This window comes from Chrysemys picta, chromosome 3 (assembly GCF_011386835.1).
Source record: "Chrysemys picta bellii isolate R12L10 chromosome 3, ASM1138683v2, whole genome shotgun sequence".
NCBI classification, from domain to species: Eukaryota; Metazoa; Chordata; order Testudines; family Emydidae; genus Chrysemys; species Chrysemys picta.
The window spans coordinates 117,727,953-117,751,297 of NC_088793.1; the positions used below are offsets into that span (position 1 = coordinate 117,727,953).

General features: G+C 39.9%; 1 protein-coding gene across 2 annotated transcripts in view; it reads right to left on the reverse strand.

Annotated features, from left to right (window-relative positions):
• NOX3 (NADPH oxidase 3) overlaps positions 1–23,345 on the reverse strand; it is a 45,540-nt gene that overhangs the window by 13,733 nt on the left and 8,462 nt on the right. For both annotated transcript variants that reach the window (XM_024114553.3, XM_008177671.4), the window contains 5 exons: positions 15,962–16,143; positions 14,000–14,129; positions 9,559–9,651; positions 7,852–8,105; positions 4,843–5,005 (listed from right to left, as the gene is read on the reverse strand). In XM_024114553.3, coding sequence (XP_023970321.2) covers positions 4,843–5,005; positions 7,852–8,105; positions 9,559–9,651; positions 14,000–14,129; positions 15,962–16,143 — 822 coding nt within the window. The remainder of the gene's footprint in view (positions 1–4,842; positions 5,006–7,851; positions 8,106–9,558; positions 9,652–13,999; positions 14,130–15,961; positions 16,144–23,345) is intronic.

Here is a 23,345-nt window from a genome sequence, read left to right on the forward strand (position 1 = left end):
AATGTGGACAAGTTCTCGTGGTGGAAAATAGTGAGCTTTCTGGTGAATAGGTAAAGGATGAGTTTTATATAGGGTCTGGATTAGGGCTGTTTGCAGAACCTTAACTCTAAATATCTGAGGTCTGTTTTTTTAATTATTACATTGTTTTTACATTAATATAATCCCATGGCTTTCCATGGAGTTGCTACTGACTTACCCTGGTGTAAATATGAGGAAAATCAGGCCCATTGGCAGTAAAACATTTCATTTTGGTAACTAACAACGGTGTTGTTTTAAGTTAACTGCTATGTACAATATTTACAGGCTTATGTCGCCCTTTACAAAGTTTTTGTCTGGGAATTTTGAAGTCAGCAGTTGCTAAAAGCACCTGATACCTCTGAAAATCAGGTCACTGAAAAACATCACTATGAATTTTATCATGGCTATTGGTGACTTTTACTGAGGAACTGTCCCCACAACCTCTATTTTACCATCTAATTACTCACATCTTTTCAACAACTCATCTTACAAAAATGTATGGCAAGTGCAGATGGGTGGGGAAAGGAGGGGAGGGGACAATTTACCAAATCCAATATATTGTGCCAAATTCATCCCCACTAAATCTGTGCCAATTGCATTTCTTAAAATTGTCATTTGTTATTAATGAGAAATATTTGTAATTAATTAATTCATAGAATTTTTCCTCACAAAGAATATTTTTGCCACAAATAGAGTCCCGAGAAGGAAGGAGAGAGAAGCTGGTGAGGAAAGTTGGCCTATGGAAACATGAAACTATGAGGCACACAGACTCCTAGAAAAATAAAGGTAATTATGGTAAATATTATTTATAAAGAGCCTCCCTTTCTTTCCACTGAGATGCTCTGGGCACTCCACAACATAGTACAAATATGATTAAAATACAATAAAAATGCAATAAAATTCACCCTCATTAACATTGTAGAATAAAACCACCCAGGAATGGTGTATTTCTATAAGTAAGCAAATATTCTGAATTCTGTATTTTATTGTAGAGCTCACAGTATTAACTGTCTGTGCTATTATTTAGGCTCCTCAAAAAAACAACAACCCATCATTAGATTTATGTTTCACTAATCCCCACCCACCCCACCTATTATATTCATCATCTTGATGGCTTGCACAAGTAAACTGCCTTAAATTTTCCAAGTGCTCTTTCTGCAAATTGAGTTAGATGCAGTATTACTATTAATCAGATCTGTAAGGCAGGATTTTGAGTAGTCTCTTATTTAAATAATGCACTTATACTCCACGCCCTCTTCATCCTCACATATTTATCATTAATTTTTCTCCACCATACACTTGGTAAAGTAAGCAAGAGCAGAGAGCTCTGCTCTCTCACATAAGGTGCATGCATATACTTCATAAAGCTGCTTTCAGCACAGTGCAAATCATTAATAACTACTCCTTGATGAACATTCACTCCCCCTCCCCCCATCTGAGAGCACTGGGGAAGGGAATGGAGCAACAGAATCAGCTTGTACTCAGAAGACATAGCAAGAACGACTATGGGGGAGCAAGGGAAAAATATTCATCACCTGGTCTTACTGCTGCTCTTAAATGGGTAGTGTGTGGGGGGGCTACCCCACAGCTGCTTCTGGGTGGCTGTGGAGGGCCCACAACCTGAGTAACCACACCCCTTTTGGGTTACAGGGCATAGTCCGGCACACTGTAGTTATCTCTATCCTCCACACTCAAAGGTGAGGCTCCTGCATGGGTGCACTAACAAGATGATCAAAAATTTAGCACTCAGCCGTATAGGCATAAAGGCTGTTTCCCCAAAGCAGTTTTAACATGACGTTACACTTGACAACATGAACTCTGCAGCCTTTTAGTATTTCCAAATTACTGTATTTTGCTGGAAAGTTTGTGGGATGGGGTGAATCTTAAATAGGGAACAAGAGGATACAGCTGTTTGCCAGTGTTAGAATCTGGGTTAACCAATACAGTTTCATAAATTCCCAACTGCAAAATTGAGGCTAGCTGGTGTGAGGAAGAAACCAGCCTGTGCATAACTAAACTGAATGGTAACACTCCAGTCATGAGTCCTGGAATGTCCCATCCTAACCATCAAAAAAGCAATATGAAAACTACACTCTAAGGCTATTTAATTGTGACAAATCAATTAGATAAATGTGTACTGCTTCTGATTTGCTGTGTTTTTTTAAATTATACAGCTGCTGATATTAAGCAAAGCTATTAGTATTTATATCTCAACTATATGTGGGCAACACTAGGAAATATTAGTTTAATAACTGTAATGATAGCTGTACTCAAATCAAGATGAAATTGTTTAAAAAAAATAAAATAAAATCCTCTTATTTATTTCCTTAATTGACATTTCTATGGTACTCACCACTATAGAAGACGAGTGCCACATACTTGGAGACAGATTAAATTATTTGTAATTATACCACAAGTGGAAGCTTTTAGCCAACGGAAAAAAAAATTACTCTGAGATTAAGTCAATCTCACTTAAATGAGTTATAAAAAAATTCTAATACTACTTTGGACTTCCACAGCACCTTCCATTGAAATCTCAAGATATCTTTTCAAAATTAATGATTTTAGCCTCACAACATCTGTGAGAAATAAGTATCATTATTCCCATTACACTAATGAAGAAACTGTGAAACAGAAAAGTTACATGTAAAGTAGAAATAATCATATTCCTGTTTCTCACAGAGGTCCTGTGAGACTTAATGCATTATAGCAAAAAGCCACGGCAGGGTGTAAATTATTGGGTCACTCGGGCACACCTTAAGTACATTCAGCCTTGTGCCTTTATCCATCCCAGAAGGCAACCAAGTCTTCTAGTGCATGCCCTGAAAAGTGACTTGCGGCTATTAAAGTATGGGGTATTGTTAATTCTCTCTCTCTCTCTCTCTTTCTATCTCACCCACACTTTCCCTAGTCTATTTGGACCCCTTATCACCTCCTGCATTCCCAGAAACCAGGCTGCTCTTTCAGCAGCAATTTGTCATCAAACCACCAGTTTTAACTCCCTTTATTTTATAAAGATCAAGGCCTCGGACCTGCATTCAGGTCCCTGTGGGTGGATCCTTACACTGGTCTGCCCACAGACACAGTTGCAGGCTCTGGCTCTAAATCTGAAACACTGAACAGCTCCTAGTTGAGTTTTTACATTAGAAAGTGAGTTAAAATGGCTGGAAGGGGAAGGGACAGTTTTTACTTGCCACTTTCTTTTTAGTGTTTCACCCTCTCACTCTTTCCATTTCCACCCCAGCTGTCTCTTCTTCACCCTATCCCAGGGGTCGGCAACGTTCGGCACGCGGCTCGCCAGGGTAAGCACCCTGGCGGGTCGGTCCAGTTTATTTACCTGCTGACGTGGCAGGTTCGGCCGATCGCGGCCCCCACTGGCTTGCTGTCCCGGGCCAATGGGGGCGGCGGGAAGCCGCGGCCAGCACATCCCTCGGCCCGCGCTACTTTTCGCCACCCCCATTGGCCCGGGATGGCGAACCGCGGCGAGAGGGGGCCGCGATCGGCCGAACCTGCCGCGTCAGCAGGTAAATAAACTGGACCGACCCGCCAGGGTGCTTACCCTGGCGAGCCGCGTGCCGAACGTTGCCGACCCCTGCCCTATCCTCACAAGGCACTCCCATATTATTTATTATTATTATTACAAAATTAGTTCAGATAATTAAGAATATGTTAACTTCATTGGTGCTGTCCAGGACCTGCAGCCTCAGGCACACTTTTATCAATTACATTATTAGAAATAATTCATGTTTGGAACCAGTGGAGCTACTGGAGAGTTTAAAGACCCTGTTGTGTTCCTTCTATTCTACTTAAAATCTATTTGATTTTGCAAGGAGAGAAAGTAGCCAATAGCTGCTGAATGTAGCTTACAGAATCACAATACCACAACAGAAGAGCCCTCATGAAAACTGCAAGTGGAAGTGGAGCTCAAAAACCCTACAGGATTGACTGAGAAGGGATTTTCTTGTAGAAAAATGCTACTTTTTGAAAGAAATCCATTTTTGTCAAAACCAAAAGGTTGTTTTAACTCTTTTTTTGTGTGAGAGACACTTGCTGTTTAGTCACTAGGAAGTGAAGCACTATCTAATGCCTTAGTTTTACTGAAAATACTTTAATTAACCTAATTTCCTCCTACCCCAAAATTACAGTGATTTATGAGAATTATCATTGCACTTCAGTTCCTCAGGCAGCTGAATAGAAGGAGGGAAGAGGAGAAAAAACAGCTGGAGGAGGAAAGGCTAAGAGGGAAGGGTTGCTGGGGGAGGGAGAGTGAGTTACAGGTTTAACTGCCTTTGCATGCAGCTCAAACTTCTATGAATTTTTAAAAGTTGACTGTGAAAACAGAGTGCATGTTAGGGTTGGAAGCGGACAATTTAAAAACATATTTCCATCTTTTTTATTCCTCTATTATTAAATATAATGGGTGAAAGGCTAAATATTTATCTGAGTGCTGAGATCCCAACCCATTGTCAGTATGGTTTTAAAAAAAACATCATGAAAGAAAGTACAATGACGATACGAATTCTGCGTTGGACAATCAGCCTCCAAAGCCATACTCTAATAGTGGGTGAGGGCAGAAGTAATAAAAATGTTCAATTAGGCCTTTAACAGAGTGAGCTAGCAGCTAAAAAGTACTTTATCTCAGAAAGTTCTGAAAACTCATTGGGTCCACTGGACAGCAGACAAATGAGATAGTTCCTCCATCTCAACAGAAACTAAAGCAATTTCTACCCTCAACTTGAAGGAGCTGGTTATCTAACTTTGACAAGTATTAGCTTATTAAAATACTACCTTTTTAAAGGAATTATAAACAAATTTCCCCCCTACCTTCTCCAACGTCAGTTCTGTATTAGGATTACAGCACTTAAACCATATGGATTTTAGAATCGAGGCGAACGGAGTGACTCCTATCCCTGCTGCAATGCATACACTGACTCGATAGTGAAAAACATCTGTAGTTGCAGCTCCAAATGGTCCATCCACAGCCAGTCTGGAGTAACAAAGTATCATTTCTTAAAAGTCAGCAACATATCAATGTGACTCAAAATCTGAGAGATACTGGGCTACATTTTCCAAAATAGTGCTTCTGTTGCATATATAAAAACGTCTAAACTGTCACACAAATTGCTATCACACAAGGATTTAATTTTCAGTGGGTGGCATTTCATAGCAAAGCAACTATTTTGTGTGAAATGAGAGCACAAGAGCATCCATGTGAGTTCGGAGCCTGGCCATCTATTTAAGCATGCAATTGCAATTTTCAGGCTTTCTGAAATGTGATTAGTCATATAATTACATGTCCAAATTTAGCCAAGATATTTGCGTATTTAATTATGATTTACTGCAAAGCATCCTGTTTTTAGAGCTTTATTTCCCATAGTGTATAAATCAAAGGACAGAGGAGCAGATTTATTAATCTTTTTGAAAAGTTTTCAGTATGTATTTATGTAATGAAAGAGAGAGAGAGAAAAATCATATGTAAGCAAAGAATTAGTTTCTGAACTCTTTCAGAGGAACAAGTATTTCAGAAATAAAATATACTTAATAAAACTATAAACACTACTTAGAATCAGAATTAAGAGAAATGCATTCAGGTCTGAATTCCTCCAGAATCAACAGTTCTCAATGAGCATCAGTCAATTTGGATAGGAATGATATAAATTAGAGCTGAAAAAGAACTATTAAATCATCTAATCCATCCTTCTTGCAGCATGGGATGTAACCCTACAGTATATTTTTGAGTGCTTTGTCCAGCCTAGTTTTAAATTACCCAAGTGATGGTGCTTCCATCACTTCCTCTGGAAGATTGTTTCACAATCTAACATCTTACTTTCAGGAAACATAAGTTTCCCTTGTTCCAGATTTTCTGTTTACTTGCAGATGTCATTGTGTGAATCACAGTAAAAGGAAGTTTAATAGTGTAAATGAACATGCAGATGTTGTAGGAAGAGTTAAGTATGCTAATAAGAAAGGAAGAGGTAATCATTGTGCAACAGTCCACAAAATACATTTACATTAATTATTTGAAAATCTATTATTTTGAATGTTATGTTGCTGGCTTGTTTAAGGGTGTTGTTGCATAAGCAAACATGTCCCATTTTCAATTACTCTATTTCCCATTTTCAATTACACTAGTCATTTGGTTTGCTTTTATTCAAGTATTTCCAATGGTTTGCGTGGGTAATTGCATGTGAAATAGCAACTAAACACGTTCTAAAAGACAATCTTTGATAATTTAGCCACAAACCTAAATATGTGGTTATATAAACATCTATTTTTCTCTCTACATCTGTCTTGATTTGTGCATGTTGTGCCCAATCCTGCATTTCTTGAACACTCAAAACTCCCACTGAAGTCAGTGGGAATTTAGGGCATAAAAACATACATGATGAGGTTTGTCATCAGCTGTCTAGATAGCATGTGGTGGGTACACTGCAATTATATAAGATGTATCATTCTCTGCATATAGCATTTATGGAATATTTAGAAGTAATTTTCTATATAGTGAAATAATGATTTAGCATCATGATTTCATTAATATCAGTAGATGTTGAATTGCTAAATCTCTGTGCACTGTTTGAAAATTCATCTTTTACTATTAATACTTGAAACAGGCGAGTTTTGTTTTGAAAATGAAGTTAAACAAAGGTTACTTAGGAGTAACACGAATTCTCTGAACATATTACTTTTTGCAGATCCCGTAGAAGTTGCATACCATGCCTAGCAAGCCACAGAACCATTTCTAGTAGTAAATGATTAGGGGACACACAAGCTGCTGCCATTAATCTAAACATTCTGCACCATACTTATAAGTCTCACTCACTTCTAAAAATCCTTAGTACCTCTTTGCCTTACTTAACTCTATACAAAGATCTAAGGGGGAGGGAGGTAACTGAAAAGGATTTGTGAAGCTGGGGCAGAATGGAGGGAGAATGCTGGGAAAGAGGAAGATGCACGTAGGTATTCACAGATCAATAGAGGGAAGAAGCTGCAGGCAGCAGATAGTTCCCTTGACCCAGTGAAAGTGGGATCAGGACAGCTGGGAGAAGGAGAATTCTCTCTGAGATAGGGAACAGAGGTAGAAAGAGGGATCCAGGTACTGGAAGAGAGTTGTAGGACAGTGGCTCTCAACCTTTCCAGATGATTGTTCCCCTTTCAGGAGTCTGATTTGTCTTGTGTACCCCAAGTTTCACCTCACTTAAAAACTACTGGCTTACAAAATCAGACATAAAATACAAAAGTGTCACAACACACTATAACTGAAGAAATTGCGTACTTTCTCATTTTTACCATATAATTATAAAAGAAATCAATTGGAATATAAATATTGTACTTACATTTCAGTGTATAAAGCAGTATACACAAGTCATTGTCTGTATGAAATTTTAGTTTGTACTGACTTCACTAGTGCTTTTTATGTAGCCTGTTGTAAAACTAGGCAAATATCTAGAAGACTTCTGTGTACCCTGTGTTGAGAACCACAGTTGTAGGGAAGCGCAACACAGGGCTAGGGAGCAAGAAAGCGGTAAGATACTATGATGATAGTTTCCATTATAAGAACCTAAATACATAAGTTAATAGATAGGAAGCTAGCATACATAAATGGCTACTGTCATTTTAATCTGATTCATAAATATACAGGTACAGCTAAATGGCCATATTTATGTATAAGCTGATTCTGAATCAGGGGTTTGTGACAGACCTTCTGGATAACTAAGAGCTCTAAGTTCATGTCCATATCCATTGTTCTTTAGCATAATAACATACTGAGATGGTTCCAAGTTTATCATCTAGTACTGTACAAAAGGCAACACAAACAAAAATTAGTATTTAAACCTTGGTAGCTTCCAGGGCTCCTTAAAGACTTTTTCCTCTGCTCCACAGGCCTTGAACAGGGCTCCTGACCAATCCCCAACTACTCTTATGTGCACACTGAAGAATTCCTCCTCAGGAGCTGAGGTAAGTGTGAAAGGATGCCACTCCAGTTGTGATACAGAAGGGCACTGTAGAAATATATACTGGCCAGGCTCCATTTTAAAGCCACATTTCTTCATATGGAGCTCAAGGACTCCAGAGGAATGAGTCACCACCTAAACCATAGTAAACCACAATAAAACATCAATTTGTCCTGTACTGCTGTGTTAATTATGAATACATGTTCATTTATAGTAAGTTACAAAGCTTCCTCTAGTTCACTTCTACTTGCCTTCAACCAAAAGGAATTAAAAAGTGGGATACACATTAATTTTTAAGTTGGCAGTGGACAATGTACTATACAATATCATAGTGCTACTGTTACTCAACATCAAATTAAGAATTTCAATTGCATGTATTATATGGTATTTTGCATTATGGATTTGAGAAGTCAAGTGAAGCCTGTGTGAGAAACCACATTTTAGGCAACTGTTACCTTGAGAGTCTGAGCGAGACCACACAACCGTATCCCCAAAATATTGGGCCTAACGTTCCTTTCACAGCAATTTGACTCCAGTGTAACTCAATTGACATGTATGATGTTATTGCTGATTTACCCCAAAGTAAGTAAGAAGAACCAAGCCCATTGAATACAATTCTAATTCACTTTTACTAAAAGCTTATCTCAGTTAAGCAACTGAGTTTTTCAATATCATGAATGGTTGCTTAACAGAAATTTCAGTCCACTGAAATTCTCTTTTAATGACTTTACCATCAAGGCTCATCTGCCACAATTATCCTCCTAGACAATGAGTCTGAGTCTGATCTCACTTAAAGCTGGTTTCACAGCTGTGTAATTCGTTGATTTCAGTGGAATTATTCCTGATTTACTTACTAATGTAAGTGAGATAAACAGGCCCTGAACTTAAAGGCAGATCCTCAGCTGACATAAGCTGTCATAACTCAATTGACTTCAATGAAGCTATGACTATTTTTACCAATTAAAGATTTGCCTCATAATCCCCTTCGGGTCTCCAGGCTCTATGGGTAGAATCCTGGACCCCCATTAAAGTTAGTATGAGTTTTGCTGCTGACTTCAATAAGATCAGGATTTCACGCTGTGGGCCCAAAGAGGAAGAGACATCACTTGATCACAGGTTGCCTCATCAGTCTGGTACAGATGCTCCCTGGGTTACGCAAGACCCGACATATGCAAATTTGCACTTACGGAAAAAATTCCATAAGCCAGAAATAGGATTTTCAAGTTGCGGAATTTTTTGCATAACGTACGGGTATACGTTTCTGACTTACGCAAAATTCAAGTTACGCTAGGCTTTCCGTAATGGAACAATTGCGTAAGTCAGGGGGTGTCTGTACATTGTGGAACAAGTTTGCTTACAGGTAGAACTTACGGACTCACTATTGGAGTGGGAGCAAAAGCTAAAACCAAATAAAAAAGCAATACTTTGCAAAACTACATGGTAATACTGGAAGAGCTCACGAAGCTAGCAGTGAAGATGAAGCTACAGAGTGGTCATCAACAAAATTAGCAAATAAAAAACTTCTGTTGATAAAACCATTTCATTTGTACATTGCTTTTTATTCAGACATTTAGACTATATTACATACCTTTGTAATGACAACTTCCTGCTGAAATCTCCAGAACCTAACAATTTTTTCACAGATGTATACTACCACAGGACCTAAAACCCATTTCCAAGCCTGTAGAAAGTTGCACATAAAAAGACAACAAAACTTAAGATACAAAACGTTTTCATTTCTGATGAAATCAGCAGTTAGCATAAAATGACATGATTTGGACCTTTATTCTATGGCTTTTGGTTGACCTACCAAGAGAGCATGTTTCTTGTACTGTCTACTAAGGGACAAATTCTGGCATTCGCCCGAAACAAATATAATGAATTCCTTAATGGGCACACTACAAAAGCTGTGTTAATGTACTTCTGTATTCTGGCCAAAATCCTCCCTTTAAAAGCTTTTCCTACTAACAGACAAAAGGATTAACTACTTAGGAGCTATATTTATATGTCATTGCTAGGTCATGGAGTATAAATGCATATATTTATGGAGCAAAATCCAGAGTCTTACTCCCTTGCTTTTGTTACAGAGACTGAGACTTTTCAGAATGGTCAGAAGAGGGGTAACCAGCTTCTCCCCAGTGCTCTCATTGTTGGCTGTTGGCTTTCCAGTATGCAAATGTGTGCAGCACTAGCCAGAATTAGATCCAAAATGTTCACTTATGCTTTAAGTATAAAGAACAGGAGTACTTGTGGCACCTTAGAGACTAACACATTTATTTGAGTATAAGCTTTCGTGGGCTAAAACCTAATTCATCGGATGTATGCAGTGTATTTTCCTACTGTTATTTCCACTGCATGCATCCGATGAAGTGGGTTTTAGCCCATGAAAGCTTATGCTCAAATACATTTGTTAGTCTCTAAGGTGCCCCAAGTACTTCTGTTCTTTTTGCGGATACAGACTAACACAGCTGCTACTCTGAAACCTGGCTTTAAGTATATATTCTCACATAATCAGTTAGTCTGTTCTGTATCAATAATTGGACTAAGCTTATTTATGGCACCTAACTGGTCATACTGTAGATATTATACATGATCATTGTACTTTGATGATCATATATATTGATCGATATAATAATCAAAAATACATAGCTGATCATGTATATTAGTTGATAATTGTACTCGGAGTATAATAGCTTTAGATAATTGTATATAATTATATCTGCAAGACTACAAAAATGCAGACATTTGTCTGTACAGAGGACACCATCATATTTCCAGATGGAAGAATGCACCATCATATTTCTAGATGGAAGAATGCACAAAAAGCTCATTTAAGCTAACCAAAGACCTGAAAAACATGTGGCTTTTCAAGCCACCTAAATCAATATTTGTTTGCTGAAACATTGACTTTGGTGTACAAGCTGGAATGATGCTAGGTTATAAAGCATCTTTTATGAGAAGGAAATCTTCATTCATATTATGTAATTCCTTTAGATGGTGCTAAGGGGATGGAGTTGCAATTTGCCTAGCATAAGTCTTGAAAAATAAGTTAAAAAATAAACATTTAAATAATGGCAAGAGGCTGACAAAAGTAAGAAGATTCTGAGTTAAAGCAGAAACTCAACTCATTCATTGTCCCTAAAGACTAGAGATGTCTCTGCACAGTCAGCAGTTTGATACGTCCCAAATAAGTTAGCACAGATCAAATTACAACAATGATTAAACCAGTTTTTCTCCTTTCTGTTTGTACTACTTGTAAATAAAAACATGTAACAGGAATTGTCCTTTGTAAGAGCTCAGCCAAAGCTTTCAAATGAGCTACTGTGATTATCAGCAAATAGCTTTTAAACACTTTCATTTTAACATGTCTTCTGATGGTTAAGAATAACAGAGCATCCTCCAGAACTGGTGGACTGGTAGGTGACAGATGTCCTTCCCTGGTAATCAGGAAATTTACATTTTTTCCCAGGTGGTGATTTCTCCTCATAATTAGAATGAAGTGAGATGGCGCTGGACTGACTCAAGATAGAGATTGATGATATAAAGTCTGATACAAGTTAATGGGAATTGTGTTACCGACTTCAGTAGGAGCCAGATCAAGCCCATATGGGTTGACAGATACAATACAAAGAATTACAAAAATGTCATCATGGCTTTTACCCTCTGAGTGGTTTTTTTGAACGGAATTCAGAAGTACCTACCAGATATTATATCACAGCATATTACTGGATGTGTAAAGTAACATTCTTACAGGTAATCTATATGCCCATATGGTATTATCACAATGTATTTAATATAATGTGACTTTAAGTTTATGGTTTTGGGTATGCAGGAAAGTCTGGCAAAGGAGGTCTAACAGAGAAAAGGATAAGTTCATTAGTTAGCTTTATCATAGTTAATATCAGGCCATGCTGTTGGAAGCAAACTTCTGACTGTATTCACAGAGCATAACAGCATATTTATTTTTATGGAAATACTGTAGCTGAAATTTTTAGAGAGGCATTTATTTCCTCATTAATAGTGGATAGTGGCTAATGATAGTTTAAGAAAAATCTATGTCAGCCATTAAAAGCACTACAAGATATTGAATGTTAATTTTTTGAATGGAGGTGCAGAATCCTTTGGAAATCTTAGACATAGTCTGCAGATCCCCAGGGGTCTGTGGACTTCAGGTTGAAAACTACTGCTTTAGAAAGTAAGTTCTTAGGGGATGGGGTCTCTTTATTAGGGCTGTCAAGTGACTAAAAAAATTAATTGCAATTAATCATGCGATTAAAAAAATTAATCATGTGATTAATCATGCTGTTAAAAAGAATAGAATGTCACTTATTTAAATATTTTTGGATGTTTTTTAAATTTTCAAATATATTGGTTTCAATTACAACACAGAATACAAAGTGTACAGTGCTCACTTTATGTTTATTTTTGATTATAAATATTTGCACTGTAAAAAACAAAAGAAATAGTATTTTTCAATTAACCTCATACAAGTACCATAGTGCAATCTCTTTAACATGAAAGTTGAGCTTACAAATGTAGAATTATGTACAAAAAAAACCTGCTTTCAAAAATAAAATAATGTAAAACTTTAGAGCCTACAAGTCCACTCAGTCCTACTTCTTGTTCAGCCAATCACTCAGACAAACAAGTTTGTTGACATTTGCAGGTGATAATGCTGCCTGCTTCTTGTTTACAATGTCACCTGAAAGTGAGAACAGGCGTTCTCATGGCACCGTTGTAGCCGGCGTCGCAAGATATTTACGTGCTAGATGTACTAAAGATTCATATGTCCCTTCATGCTTCAACCACCATTCCAGATGACTTGCATCCATATTGGTGACGGGTTCTGTTCGATAATGATCCAAAGCAGTGAGGACCGACGCATGTTCATTTTCATCATCTGAATCAGATGCCACCCGCAGAAGGTTGATTTTCTTTTTTGGTGGTTTGGGTTCTATAGTTTCCACATCAGGGAGTTGCTCTTTTAAGACTTCTGAAAGCACGCTCCACACCCCGTCCCTCTCAGATTTTGGACGGCACTTCAGATTCTTAAATCTTGGGTCGAGTGCTGTAGCTATCTTTAGAAATCTCACATTGGTATATTCTTTGCGTTTTGTCAACTCTGCAGTGAAAGTGTTCTTAAAACGAACAACATGTGCTGGGTCATCATTCAAGACTGTTATAACATGAAATATATGGCAGAATGCAGGTAAAAGAGAGCAGGAGACATACAATTCTCTCCCAAGCAGTTGAGTCACAAATTTAATTAACGCATTCTTTTTTTAACAAGCGTCATCAGCATGGAAGCATGTCCTTGGAATGGTGTCCGAAGCATGAAGGGGCATACGAATGTTTAGCATATTTGGCACGTAAGTACCTTGCAACACCAGCTACAAAAGTGCCATACGAACGCCTGTTCTCTCTTTCAGGTGACATTGTAAATAAGAAGCGGGCAACATTCTCTCCGGTAAATATAAACAAACTTGTTTGTCTTAGCAATTGGCTGAACAAGAAGTAGGATTTTTTTAATCACAATTTATTTTTTGAGTTAATTGCATGAGTCAGCTGCGATTAATCGACAGCCGTACTCTTTATATTTGTGTAATGTACACATCAAGCACATTCTTTATACTGAGTAAATAATAAACAAACAATAACAAAAATGCTGTAAATAATGGGTTTATATACAGAAGGCTTGATTCTGAAATCCACAGTCTTCACTGGGAGTTGCCTGACTAAAAAGGACTATACCAAAAACAATTATTAAGGAATAATGATACCTAGCATTTTTCATCTGTAGATGCTAATGCGCTTTACAAAGGAGGTAAGCATCATTATCCTCATATTTTAGAGGGGGAGACCAAGGCACAGAAAAGTGCACTTACTTGTCTGAGGTCACCCTACAGGCCAGCAGCAGACTCAGGAATAGAACTCCAGCATCCTGAGTCCAGGTCACTGCTCTAGCCAGTGCCATTCTGTTTCCTCAAGAAAGGACATAAATATAAAGAAGACATGAGCTTCATTCTTACCACAGGTTCACTGCCAGAAAATAGGGGCAAAGGACACTGAGTGGCTTTCTCCCATTCTGAGTAGTGATCTTTACAATAAGTGACATTGTGCAGCAACAGACTCTGTGGTGTCTGACCTCGGATGAGCTGACTTAACACATAAAAAAAAAGATATACAGTTGATATCGTCTCTTTTGTTGTTTTGATATACTAGTATGTTAACAAATACTGTACTGAATGCAGAAATGGAAATATCTGAAAATATGGCAGCTGGTTTGTTGTCTTAATGTTGTTCTTTCAGATTGTTTCAACCATACTTCTTCCACAAGGTTTTTAGGTTTTTCATTGTCAACCCACCAAGTGTAGTGGGTATGCTATGCTATAAGTATGTAGCAACACCACTGGCAGTTTGGAGAATCAGTACATGTAACATGGATAGCTCTCTCATCTGTGGATTGAGTCAGAAAGTAAGCTAATTGGAGCAGAGACCTTGTCCTCCTCTATATGTGAACAGCTGGTGTTGCTCAGAAAAATAAAATAATAGTCACTTTCTTTTCTTTGCAGCTTTAAGAAACATATTTAAAGAGCACCAAATAATTGTGAAGAGCCTTAATGAGATGTGTGGTTTTTTGTTAACATATTTAAATTCTAACTTCTTTACACTAGAGAATTTACAATGAAGTAAATTTCCTTGAACATACCCTTCTCAACTATTGAGTTTAAAAATGTACTACAGCTGGTGCTGATTGTGGATGAAGAAGAGGGGATAATGGGACTAGGTCATATTGTTGCCCTTCTTTATCCCTTTCAGATTTATTTGAAGCCAGATCATGGTCTGTCCTGTGCACTAGTGCAAGGGATTAGCGGGGATAAAAGGTGCTTCCTGACTCCATTGTGCCAGTGTGCCACACTTCCTGTAAAGAGGGGGCTCCATAGAGCCACTACATCTCTCCCGCTCTCGGGTGAACAGGAAGAAGCAAGAGGGGGTGGGGAGTAGGCAGAGCCTTGGCTCTTCCTCCCCACACCTCCCAAGTGTGTCCAGTTGAGTAGCTATGCTGCGGACCGGGAAGTGTACCTGTGACATTTGATGCAGTTTAAGAATCATAGAATCATAGAATATCAGGGTTGGTAGGGACCTCAGGAGGTCATCTAGTCCAACCCCCTGCTCAAAGCAGGACCAATCCCCAGACAGTTCAATCAGTTCAGACAATCCCCAGTTACTCATGTCCAGGAGCAACAAGGAGAGTAGGAGGAAGACTGAACTCCCTGAGTCAGTCTCCCTCCCAAACTGCCCCTATCTATGAGCTAAATCACAAACTGATGATTCAGCACTTTATTATTATTTTCTCAGGGGTCCTTTTTGGGATCACAGTGTGGCATTCTTAAGAATGCTGAAGTGCAGTTTACACTACGGATATTTGAATAGGAGTGGATTGAAGTCAGTGGGACTACTTGTGGAGTAATGTATTAATCCATTGCCTGTCATGCTAACCAATTTTGTCTCATTGTTTTCTTGGGCTCCCCCACCAGTTTGTCTGTATCCATCTGTTGTTTCTTGGTTTGTACTTAGGGGCAAGGACAGTCATTTCGTAAAGTATTTGTACAGCACCTAACATGATGGAGTCCTGGTCCATGACTAGCACTCCTAGGCGCCATGATAATACAAATAAATAACATGAAGTAATAATATTAATAATAGCAATCATCAGTTTGAGTAATGGTATTACACTTTGTCCATGATGAATTAAGGGACCAAAAATAAGGAGGCCTCTTGGTTCTATCCACTCGGGTGCTTAGGTGCCAAAGTCCTGTTTTTAAGCACCCCTGTGATCCACAAAACTGCTGCTTGTCTGCTGCCTAAATCACCCCAAATTCCCCACTCACACTCACTAGCGTAGGTTTGAATCATGTGTGATCCTAAAGTGTTGATATCATCATATATAATCACCTCATACCAGGCATATCATATGTTTATATACTCACCCCATACCATGGATAACCAGACCAATAAAGAAAACCATGAATAGGTGATGGGTATACCAGAACACCTCATAGAATGATCTTCTGATGATCTCTGTGGATGAAGTCATGATCAGAATGAAAGCCACAGTGATTATGACACCAGTTACTCCAGCTATGGTAGTTAGTATCTGTGTTGTTGTGTTCTAAAATAAGAATAAATTATTATGTACAGAGACTAAATCAAAGATGCAGCTTCAGTATAAGAATGAACGTAAGCAACAAACCAGACAAGGCAAAAAGATTAGAAGCTGCATGAAAAAAGATTATTTGTTCTGTTATCCATATAGGTTTATTCCAGACATGAATGTAAATATTAACTGCAATTTGTCTGTTTCAACAATTGATAGGAGGAAATTACATAATCCTGCTAGTTCTTGCATCTATTTTTGTTGCCTCAGAAAAGAGAGAATAAATTATTAGAGTTAAGAGTAGGTAAAAAAAGAGGTAATAACCAGAACAGCACTGAAAAAAATCCACAATCATTTTGAGGGAGATAAATGAGGGGTGCTCAGTGGCCTACGGACTGTAAGAAGCATGGATCTGCTTTGTTCTTATTTCACTTTAACTTACATCATTTCAGGCAGCAATAGATGCCCCTGACAGCCTCACGTTCTGTTGCCACTGCTGTCTCCATGAGACATTCATTCTGACTGCAGGCTTCCAGAATTCCAAAAGAGCTGCAGACTACAATTGAGGATTTACCCTTTCAGGGCTCTAAGCTGTTCTCTGCCAGGATGGATGATGCTATGCACACACTGAAAGACTCTCGTGCAACACTTTGCTCACTGGGAGTCTACATTTCTTCTACTAAAATGAAGCAATTTAAACCACAACACTACCTGAGACCATTGTTCCATCAGAGACCCCAGTAGACAGAAGATCAAGACCTTCTTGATGTTACCTGCCATCTTCCATGACAATGGGCCCTTCTCACCAGACATCTTCTACCTCAAAGCAGTCATTTTGAATCTTTAATTGAGGACAGGACAGCACAACAATTATATCTCCTCCTTTCGGGATCACAACAGTCCCTTTTGTATTGTACATGGCAGAAGATTATGTTGGACAAATAGGTACTCAGTACACTGGATATGTAATCCAGTTCATCTCCCTTCCTTTCCCCAACCCATTCTCCCCATCCCTTTTCAGAGAGTCTTCTTATGAGATCATGTTACTTTAAGAACTATGGGTTGGGCATGATAGAGTTGGGCATGATAGAGGATCCAGGAGGATTTTATTCGTGCTCCTTTCTGGTCCCAAAGAAATCTAGTGGCCTCTGCCCCATTCTACATCTAAGAAAGCTGAACAAATTCATCGAGAAAATCAAGTTCAGCATGGTCACCCTTGCTTATATTATCCCTTCCTTGAAGACTGGAATGCTGCCCTCAATTTACAAATGTATATGTCCACGTGGCGATACATCCTTCCCACAGGAAGTACCTTCAATTTCTGATAGCCATCAACCACTGCCTGTGCACAGTGCTTCCTTTTGGCCTGTCATCATCTCCGAGCATTTTCACCAAGTTCATGGTGGTGGTAGAAGCCCACCTTCATTATCTGGACATTTAAATATTTCCTTACAAGGACGATTGGTTGGATCAAGCAGCATCAAGGGATCATGTCCAAAACAGTGTCATAGTCATCAGGCACGTGTTCTTCCATCAAGGTCTGAAAATAAGTTTGGACAAATCACAGCTACAACCAACTCAGCACATAACTTTTATAGGAGCAGACCTCAACACCAGAACAGACATGGCTATCTTCCACAGGAAGTCTTCCAATCTATAGCCTTCTTTTTAAAAATTCTCAAGTTCAATCCAACAATGACAGTGCAAGTCTCAGCCACATGCCTCATGCACATGATTAACTCTGCATGCCAGACTTCACCTCTGTTGACTGTAGTCTTGGCTTCATTTGTATATTGACCTTCTAGGCATCTGCTGGACATGCAGATTTGTGTATCCGTGCAAGTGCTTCAGTCTCTGGATTGGTGAATGGATTGGCAGAATGTATACAAGTGAGTTCCATTTCTGTCCCCAGAACTGATTATGTCTCTGGTTACAGATGCATCTGTCAAAGGCTGCGGGGCCCATCTTGGTCAACTTCAGGCTCAAGCTCACCTCAGGAAATTTTCCTCCATATAAACATGCTGGAGCTCAGGGCCCTACATTGGGCTGGCAAAATATTTATGCCCACATCAAGAATTGGTGATTCAAGTTCTCACGGACAATACGACTGCTATGTTTTACATGAACAAGCTGGGAGCGACAAGGTCATCTCAGTTGTGTCAGGAGGCTATCCTCCTGCGGAATCTATGTATTCAACACTAAGTTTCTTTGAAGGCCTTCCATTTTCCAGGAGTGAGAAACACTGTCCTGAATTCTCTCAGTAGGGTTTTCATAGACTAACATGAGTGGTTGATCAGAATGGATGTTATCCTTCAGGTTTTTCACCACTGGGGGTACCCACTAATAGAATTATTCACAACAAATCTCAACAACAAGTGCATGAGATTTTGCCCAAAGGTGGGTCGCAACCCCAGTTCCATCATAGATGCTTTTCTTCTTCCCTGATTCAGTCATCTTCTACATGCATTCCCTTCTGATCATTTCATTTCGAGGGTCCTGAGGAAGCTAAAACAAAATAGAGCATCACTAATCCTCATTGCACTAGTGCGGCTAAGATAGTATTGGTTCATAGATCTGTATCAGCTTTCCATCAGGTCGCCGATAATTCTACTGCTGGTCAGGGATCTTCTGTCCCAAAACTAGGGCAAGTCTCTACATCTGAACCTCGAATCTCTCCATCTTATGGTGTGGATGATCTCTGGTTAAATATTCAAGAGAAACTGTGCTCCTGAGAGGTTTGGGCCGTCTTAGTGAACAGCAGAACAGAATCCACTAAAGTCACATACGCAGCAAGGTGTAAGAGATTTTCGATTTGGGCATGCTCACATCATTTATTTCCCCATCACACAGAAGTCACATATATTGGATTATCTTTTCCATCTCAAATCATCAGGCCTTTCAAATAGTTCTGTGAGAGTTCACCTGGCTTCTATTCCTACATTACATCTGCCAATAGACAATTTTCCCATTTTTTCTCATAGAGTCAGACTTTAAAGTCAGTAAGGGCCATCATGATCATCTTGTCTGACCTTCTGCACATTTCAGGCCACAGAATCTCACCCACCCACTCCCATAATAGACCCCAACCTCTGGCTGAGTTACTGAAGTCCTCAAATCATGATTTAAAGACTTCCACTTGTTTCTCAGTTTCTGAAGGGCCCGGTCAAGGTTTATTCTCCTGTGTCTTATCCCGTACCTATTTGGGATTTGAATCTAGTGCTTTCCAAACTGATAGGACCTCCCTCCAATCTATGGATATGACTTCATTATCTTTATTGTATATGAAGATTGAGTTTTTGGTGGCAATTATTTGCATCAGTAGGGTTTAAGAGCTTCAACCTCTTTTAGCTTACCCTCCTTTTACTGTCTTTTATAAGGACAAGGTGTCTCTTCTAGGCCACATCCTAAATTTATACCCAAGGTACTATCAGCTTTCCACCTAAATAAAACAATTAATCTTATGGTGTTTTTTCTCCAGACCCCATGTATCTAAGGCTGAGGAGGCTCTCCATAACTTGGATGTTCATTGAGCCATGGCTTTTTACTTGGACTGCACTAGATCCTTCATCCCAGCTCTTTGTAAGCTATGCAGTGTCATCTCAGTGAATCTCACACTGGGTCTCTGACTATGGCCTTGGCTACACTTGCGAGTTACAGCACAATAAAGCAGCCCCGGGCGCCCTAGCTTACTCCCCGTCCACACTGGCAAGGCACTTACAGCGTTCTGACTCCGTAGCTACAGCGCTGCTGGTACTCCACCTCGGCGAGTGGAATAACGTTTGTGGCGCCCCCACTGGAGTGCCGTGGCGCCAATGTGAACAAGGTGTTGCGTTACTGCACTGTGATCAGCCTCCGGAAACGTCCCATAATCCCCTTAAATCAAGTGGCCACCCTTGTCATTGTTGTGAAATCGGCTGCAGGAATGCGGAAATGCCCTTTCAAAGCTCCGTTTCGGAGAAGCTGGCTGCTTATCAGCTCCAAAAAAAGCAAACATTTACTGTTTGCTTTGAGTGAGTGAGAGAGAGGCGGGGAAGTGGGGTCTGAACTTACAAGGCAGCATGCTGACACACTCTCAGCACTCCAAAAACCCACTCTCTCTCCCCCCCCCCCCACACGACACACTCCCTGTCACACTCCACCCCACCCCACCCCCATTTGAAAAGCACGTTGCAGTCACTTGCATGCTGGGATAGCTGCCCATAATGCACCGCTCCCAATGCCGCTGCAAGTGCCGCAAATGGGGCCACGCCAGTGCGCTTGCAGCTGTCAGTGTGGACAGACTGCAGTGCTTTCCCTACTGCACTCTAGCAGGTTTAACTCACAGCACTCTACATCTGCAAATGTAGCCATGCCCTATACCAAGCTCTGTTACAACCTTACTAAAGTCTCTCCTCCATTAAGAATAACTGCTCCCTCTGCCAAAGCTCACTCGACTATATCAGCATGTGACAGGGTGTACCAACACCACACTGGGGCCAGCGGGGCCAGACCAATCACTGTGGGCCCGGGGGACCTCACCCCTCACGCCTGCTGCACATGCTCCAGGTGGAAGAGACAGATAAAAGGAGGCAGCCCAGCTCAGTTGGGGCTGGCAGAGGAGACTAACTGGGATGCTGAACTACTGCCAGCCAAGGAGATGCCTGAGATGGGCCTTATGTATTAGAAGCCAATGCTTAACAAGGAATTTTCTGGCTTCCTAGAGCCTGGGTCAGAACCCACTGGAATAGGGTGGGCCTGAGTTCCTCTGCCCCCCGTCCCCTGCACTGCCACTATGAATGGCCACCGAGGGTCCTAGCTAGAGACTGAGTGTTTGCTCTGCCCCGTCCCAGGGGCTACTGACTGTTTGCTTGGTCTGCACTGCCCAGAGAGTCAGAGCCCTCAACTACTATTGTTTGCCCCAGCCAGGAGGTTCAGGAGGCTAGAGACTGAGCATTTGCTTTCCCCCACTCCATGGACTATGGACTGCTTAGTTACTTGGCCCCACCAGGGGCCCAGAGTCCCCCCATCACAATTGTTTGACCCAACAGAGAATCCCGACGATCGTGTGACCAGCTCCACATTGGGCCAACAGGGGTGGCCCTGCTCAATACGCTGGTCTCCTCTGTGACACAGCATTTCTGAGTAATGTCCCAATAGGTCATATATGCAAGGCAGCAGCGTGGCCTGTGCATACTTTCTCTACTCATTATGCCATCATTCAGACCTCTCTTGACGATGCCAGCTTTGGCAAGTTGGTGTTACAATACCTCTTCAGATGATCCAAAGTCTCTCTACCTGCAAAGGAACTGCTGGGGAGTCACCTACAGTGGAATGTATATATGCATAATCTCTTAAAGGAGAAAAAAAGGTTATTTACCTTGCAGTAATTGTTGTTCTTTGAGATGTGTTGTGCACATATATATTTCACGACCTCCCACCTTCCCTCTACTTTGGAATTTATTATAGCTGTGTGAAGGAATGGAGAGGGAAGTGGCAAAGATGCCCATTTTATGCCCTGGCCTGAAAGCATGAAGAGAGCAATGGTGCATGTGCCACCTAGTGTTACTGCTGGCATATCCAACTTGAGTGCACTGGTGCGCACACACACACATCTACAGTGGAATATGTATACGCACAACACATCTCAAAGAACAACAGATACTGCAAGATAAGAAACCATTTTTATACAGTGTAACTGAAGGCCTAACATGGCCTGCAGACCCTAGATTACTGTGGATGATGCACAAGAATGAAAGAACCCAGCTTGACTTCCAGATCCCGAGTTGGCTTTGTAGGGTTAGAATTAGAAAAAACATATTTTTACTTGTAAAGTGAACTTATTTGATATGGAAGTGCTGGAGAGGTCATAAGTTCCACAGTGCCATTTTTAGAGTTGAACTACTCTCAGATGTTCACACTTGGCAGCACAGAGTATATTTTCAAACTAGTGCCTGTGATGAATATGTTCAAATCCTATTACATGTGAACAGGATTGATCTAGGTGACATTTTGACCATTTACACTACACTGGCTAGTTTGAATGTTGAGATGAAACAATGAAAAATGTCAAAGACTCTTCGTAAGCTGCTACTGCAGAGGCATAACTAAACTGAAAAGAATACTTGAATTACTGCTCTCAGAACTTTCTTCTGTAAAGGTGGAAGAAATCCTTTGTTTGAATTTATTCAGAAAGACAGACTTATTCAGAATGTAGAGACAGATGCAAGTGGGCAATAAAATAAATGTAAAAATAATTATCAAAAGGTTAAAATATAGGCTACGTATATTTAGTTCCCATGTAATTGCCAGGCAAGTATATTATTATTTGAGAGGTTTGGAAAGGACATCAGGAAATTTACTTCCAGGTGTTTGGGAGAGTAGGCTTACCTCAGAAAAATGGGAGTAAACCACCAAAGGGTGTTGGGCCCCCTCTAAAACCTACAAACTCTTCCTCTTCAATCAGTGGTGAACACATCACATGTGCATCTGGTGACTGTGGGTAGAGTATCCCAGCAAGGGCTCTAAACTCTAGAATTTGCTTTCCCCGTGGGTCTGAGGGACCTGCCCAGATTGCCAACTTTGAGGTCAAGGCCATGTATATTCAGGCCTTTGATGCTAGTGGAGTAGTTCGTTTATTTGCTTGATGTGTATGAGATTTGATTTTTTTTTTTAGCAGATGAAATAGTCACTTTGTCAGTTGAAAAATAATTAATACAATAATATCATAACTTTACACTTGCAAAACAATGCAAATACACAGATTTATGCTTGCCCTTCCACTTCAATCCAGATGCCTATTTTCCTATTCCTGGCTCTCTACTTAGCACCTATAATTCTCATTATATTTGAAGTATGTGACATTATACACAAGCAAGCAAATAACACCAGTGTTAACTATGGTATAATGCAATAACTATAAAAATAAAATCAACTAACTGCAGCGTGCACTCACTGAGGAAAAAAAATCTATTGTTGTTTACACTGTTATAAAATCAAGAGTAAGTCCACCAGAGTCAATGAAGTTACTCCCAATGTACATCAATTAACAAACAGTAGAAGCTAGCCCCAAATTAAGGAAACCTTGCAAAACCACTGTCAGAGCCTAACACCAGCTGTGAAAGAAGTTTCGTTATGTACTATTATTGTTTTTTTAAATTTAAAATATTGTTCTCTCTTTTTCTAGTCAGAGGTTGTTAGCCATATTTCATATATCAATAGCTTACAGGTTTAATAAATTT